The 6,000-nt window shown below is 38.4% G+C and overlaps 1 protein-coding gene across 1 annotated transcript in view; it reads right to left on the minus strand.

The window, feature by feature from the left end:
* PEX14 (peroxisomal biogenesis factor 14) overlaps positions 1-6,000 on the minus strand; it is a 47,877-nt gene that overhangs the window by 39,479 nt on the left and 2,398 nt on the right. Inside the window, exon 2 of the mRNA XM_009889645.1 lies at positions 602-686. Coding sequence (XP_009887947.1) covers positions 602-686 — 85 coding nt within the window. The remainder of the gene's footprint in view (positions 1-601; positions 687-6,000) is intronic.

Below are 6,000 nucleotides of genomic sequence, written 5' to 3' on the forward strand. Positions count from 1 at the left end.
CTATAGAAAAGGGCTAAACTCAGTCAGTAGTTTACCATTTCAGCCTGAAAGTCAGGTTAACCCCAAGCCTGACCTTAACCTGACCTTGTTTACTTTCACCAGGTCCTTTGCCCTTCATTCCTCTCTCTGACTCTCTTTGGAAACATTCGACCTTTTCACCTAAAGTTGGTCATTCTAAAGCCAATGCCAGTAAGGTTAAAACTGACCAACTAGTCCACAACTCTGAACTGTCCTCATTGCAGAAAAGATCTGATAATAGTTAACCCAAAAACTTCCAATGTGTCTTCTGTGTTCTACAATTCCACATCTGGTGCCAATATTGCTCCAGTCAGTTTGGAAGAAAAGAGACTGATATTTCTTACAAACTTTAAATCTTTTTTTGAGACAGACTCCTTGCTTTGTCCTTAACATCTAATTTTCCACAGCAATACATTTTGGCTTTATGCTAACTCAAGCTCCCTCATTATCACTGAGACCACAAACTTAAAGAGTCCATACCTTTCTTCTTCAGAAACGCTCTCCTGGTTGCAAGAGGACTTTGGCGGACTCGTGGATTCTGTAAAAACTTCACTGCTGTACCACAAACTTAAAGAGGCCATACCTTTCTTCTTCAGAAACGCTCTCCTGGTTGCAAGAGGACTTTGGCGGACTCGTGGATTCTGTAAAAACTTCACTGCTGTCACAATCTGATGAGGGTAGGAGAATTAGGGAAATGGAAGAGAGAAAAGATCCAAGTTAGGACTGGTCAAATTCCTATTTTACATTATGCATTCCGTACTGCAAAGTAAGTCATCACATCCAACACATGGAGATGGTCTGGAGCTGACACCGATCCAACTTTCAGAAATGGTTCAACGAGCATCAGAGTTTGTGGCTTAACTCTAATCAGAGAGCACAAATATGGTATTTCAACCCAGAAGTTTCTTTCTGAATTACTCTTGGAGTAGTTCAACCTGTACAAAAAACGCCATTAAGATTCTTAGGGGTTTCTGTCATTTATAGTGTGATCTTCTTAACCTAGGTTGGCTCCTATAGTTGAGGGCAACCTTCAGGCATTGCATGGGATCTGTAACAATAGGCTTACTAGTAAGAATGCTTCCTTTCTATCTGACTTACTGAAAGCAATAAATAAACCTCAGCTTGTCATGACTGGAAAAGAAGCAACTTCACATGTTTTGGATCACATAACAAAAATATACAAAAAGTCACTTTTCTTGAATAAATGGGTAGGTGAGTAGTTAAATTTATGTTCCACACTGGCAGAAATCACAGATTACTTTTGTCTAAAGGCTGACTTCTACGTGCTTCTTTAAGGTGACAGAGCACTTAAAACAAATCACTTATTCAAACAAAAAGGTAAAGTATAGGATAATAATGGCATCAATGACAATGGCACTGTTTTTTACATTTTCATTTAGTGCCAATGAAAGGTATTTGATTTTTTCTTCATGTGGTAGGTGAACTTTCCACATACTCTCCTATACTATCACACGTTATTACATCTTGCTGCACTAGTGATTCACTTCACTTTTTATACAAAGACATCTGTTGTGGCACCAGGGGTAATAACGTGCCTAAAGTTAACAGCACTTAGGGGATGGACACATCCTTGTGAAGTAGTGGAAGAGATTCCCTCCTTCCTCTACAGCTAGAAATAACCATGCATATGCATGGAAGAGGTTTTTATCCCCAAACAGTGGCATAAACTTTCTCCTAAAATGGTGGTATATGCTAGACCTACGTTAGGTAGGTCTTGAAAAGTTTATCTTAAAATACAGTTTCCGGAATTCAGTTCCAAAAAGGTTTTCAAAACTTTTCACAGCAGAAAAGGAAGGAAAAAAAATAGCATCACTACTGAAATCACTAAGTTTCACTTTGTGTTTGAATCAAACCCTTCGAATATGCATTTCTGGTCAGAGAGCAAAGTTCTGATGGGTTTAATGGCACTTTCAATGTACTCCTCAGTGCATTCCATCAATGTTTTTTTTCTTTTAAATTGCATCTCTTATTTCTTTAAATACATTAATCAGGCTAGTGTAGGCAAAACGGATCCATTGGACAATGCAATAAACATGAATTATCATCTATCCAACACGCATAATGGCTTAAAAATACATAATAGCAGGTGTAGTTTAAATGATTAGTTATTACACCTGTGGTGGGTCTGATTCAATTGGGGAAAATCATCTTTAATAGGTTAAAAGGTTTAGATCACCAGGCTTCCCTTAAAGTGGCTGTAGAGAGGGTATGATGGAGTACGCTGTCATTACTAATTCATTTAAGAAAAACATGGGGGATACAGCAAAGAACAGCATAAACGAGCGAATCCAATTTAAACATCAGGTAAAGCAGAAAACACCTTTTAAAAAAGCATGATAAATGAATTTGGAAGAGAGATGAAATTGACATATTTATTTTAACGGGAATTTGACAAAGTCTCAGCACACTTCAAAGTTGGGAAGATAAAATGAATGGGGTATTTTTAATTCTCTTCCTTTTCTTATTTTCCTTCACTTTTTTCCTTAAGTTTACATTCTGTAATTTTCAACCATAAAATACCATAGCAAAATACCCCACATAAAGTACACTTCGGTTTCATTTATGTGCATTTGATCTGTCTCCAGCTGAAATGCAGGTGACAGGCAAATCACAGATTTAAACTGTGCTGATATTGCTATGCCAGATGCAGAAATATAAAGCACCCAAACTAATAACCTTAAGATAATATGCTGAATAAGAAAGATGCCCAAATGAGCAGACCAACAGATATGTGAACATATCAAAACCACTTTCCTTCTAACAATAATTACTTGTTTGTTTCTTCAGAAACTCCTCAACACTCCCTCCCACTTTTAGTGAGCTGGAGACACAGACACAAACGGCCTGCAGACCCGAAATTCTGCAAGCTCTCATATTTAATTATCAGGTTTTAAGCATTAAAAAAAGTGTAAGAAATAAGCAGTAATTTTCATTGTGCTATTTCAATCACAACCATGTGAACATTTCATTGATTCTAACCCTTCATTAAAACTTATTTTTCCTTGTAAAAAATGTGAACATTTCAGTAGTAAATTTCACTCCAAAATAAACTCCTATTTTATCTCCCCCCTGCATCACTTCCTGCATTATTCACAATGTTTTTAATCTTAAAACAAAATAAAATTACAAGCAACAACAAACTTCATAAAAAAGAATGCTGGACATGTATTCCTTCCCCCAATAATCCCATGTTTCTCATATCTGTGTTTGCATTTACCTCTGAACATTCCTCCTATAGGCTGAGCTGAAACGTCTTCATTTTTATAATTCATCTTGTATACATGAGCAACTTCTGAAGCAATTTTGGCCATGTCAAAATGCCAATATTTTCAACAAACATACACAAGTACTTTCCTACCCTCTATGGATCATTTTATTTGCACAAACAAGGGCAACTGCAGTCCATAATTTAAACAACACAAAAAGGAAGAGGAAGATGAGAAGACTTTGCAGTCCTGCGTATAGCAAAAAAAAATCATGCAGCAAATAGCACTCTGACTCAGCCGGTAACATTGTTCCATACTATTTCTTTATCATTTGTAACACTTCTCCAAATTTTTATAGTATTAGGACACTGCCAAATAATGTGCATTGTATCACTACTATGATTCTTAGATTGCCAGCACACACTGGCCAGCAAACTAGTTTTATCTACTGGATCAGGTACGAATTTCTCTTTATGAAAGACAGTTTACTTGGCTTTTAAAAGCAAGTCAATTCCCCAAACTTGCTATCCCACTACTGCTTCTCCTGCAGTGATATGATACACAAAGACATATTTCTGACTGGGTGGTGGTGGGTGGAATCCTGCAGCAGGTCTTGTCCTACAGTTTGATTTTCTAATTAGAAGATAAATGTAACAATTCATGGATTATATTTGAGTCTGGCCAAATTACATAAATTCAGGCCAAATATTCTGCTTCAATGTCAAAGATATAAAAGGGAGACAGGAACTTTATTGCAGATGTTGTGGGAGTGCAGCAGGCTGGCAAAATTCTGGGCCAAAGCACAGTACTTTGACGTTATAGCCAAGGTCCCCCATTCCTAATTTCCCTTCCTTTTGTGTTAATGGGGAAGGTAAAGCCAGTCTTATTTCTTATCATGCTCAAAGCTGCAGGGTTTCCAAAGAAGCAATCTGAGCTACTTTATCAGTTAACCAGCATTGAAAAATAAAGCATGAAATTTAAAATACTGTGGCAAATGACCGCTTTCTACCATCTAAAAAACCAAAACCCAATCAATTAACAAAAACGTAAAAGAAAATCACCTTCATTAATAAAAGTTCCACGGGATTTGGTAACAGAGTTCCATGTGGAAAACAGAATCAAAAGCCACGGGGAGCACAGCCCGTAAGAACTCTAATAGATTTCCTAAGACTGGGAACCCTCTGTAGGTTATTACTAAACAGCATGTGTTGATAGACTGAGACTTTGAGATGACCTGTGATGTAAAGGTTGGGTCTGAATTATACGTTGCAAGGGATGGTATTTTGTCTTTCTGAGTGGATCTGTATCTGTTTAAATGCAACACTTCTTTTCATTAAGCAGAGGCGGCACAGGCCATGAACTATGCACAGACAGTTTACATTACATGTGCGGAAGCAATCAACACTGGCAATATACATGACGTATGTAAAAGAAGTTGGAATTAATTTTTTTCCAGTGTATTAAAAAATAATAATATGGCAGTATCAACAAACACTCAACCTATTTCAGCCAGAGCAGAAGGCCACAGCTATAGGGCAAATGGAACTGATCAATATATTAGCCTACAGCAACACCCCCTCAGTGTACGGCTGTATGTTTGCAAGGCTCAGAAGATTAAATTGTCTGTGAAAGGTTTCTGCACTCCTACTCTAAAGGAGATACCCAGAATCCTGTTAACAAGCATCAGGCTAAAGCCAACTTACGTTTTAACAAGGGCTGACTTAAAAGCCTGGCACTGCAATGAACAAGAAAATCCCTTCAAACAGAAATGCTGCATTTTAGTAAGAAATCAGTGCTCTGCCAGGACTAACTTGACAAATATGGTTATCGGTGGCACACGGAAATAGTTGCAAAGCAGCTGTTAATCAGGGAAACACATCATAGAACGCTGATGCTAGCACTCATGAAAAAATGCAAGGGGCTAATTATGAAGCCATATATCTCACTAAAGAGGCACTGTTCCCTGAGATTCCAGGCAGAGCTCTCTCCGAGTCGGGGTCCTGGGACACTACATACGCAATGTGCTCTAATGCAAGCTTCCTTCTCCCAGGACAAACCTTTTCCCAATTCAGTGTTCTGCGCCCCAGAATTCCGGTGAAATTCGTATTTCACAGAAGCGGCTTGTTATTTCTACAGAAACTATCTGCAGGTCAGTCAGGAGAGCGGAAATGCTTTAAAGCTCCTACTATTTCACTGAAATTTTTATGAAACCATACAGAACCCCAGGAATTATTTCTGTTGTGAGAGAACCTAGAAACCTACAAAGTTTGGCAGATCTCAAAGTCCTATCCCAAAAAGTTTAAAAATGCAGTAACAAAGATATTAAAACCCTCATGTAAAAGAGAAAAGAAAAAAAAATACAATTTAGAGCAAGATTCACTGTAGTCAGAAAATGAGAAAAGAACAAAGGCAAGGAAGAAACAAGCGTCAAACTATGTCTGAGATTAAGAACCCGTAACTAAGAGAATACAGAACAGTAACCAAAAAACGGTAACACGAGCTAAAAAGGAAAAATCCCGGGTGCCTAGAAACTCGGACAGCGGAGAGTTCAGTGAGTGAAATCTAACTCAAAATCTTCAACGTAACAGCAGCTAGACGAAAGCTAAGAAGACAAATCTCAGCCACGTATTTATCGCCCCGTTTTCGCGAACACTTGAGAGAACAAGGCTTCTGAAGGCACCCAGGGGTGCGGGCTGGGGGCAGGTGCGTTTCTGTCCAGCGCTCGGAGGAGAAGCAGCGGGGCGGGGAAGGGGCC

Source organism: Charadrius vociferus, unplaced genomic scaffold (assembly GCF_000708025.1).
Source record: "Charadrius vociferus isolate BGI_N301 unplaced genomic scaffold, ASM70802v2 scaffold477, whole genome shotgun sequence".
Taxonomy (NCBI): domain Eukaryota; kingdom Metazoa; phylum Chordata; class Aves; order Charadriiformes; family Charadriidae; genus Charadrius; species Charadrius vociferus.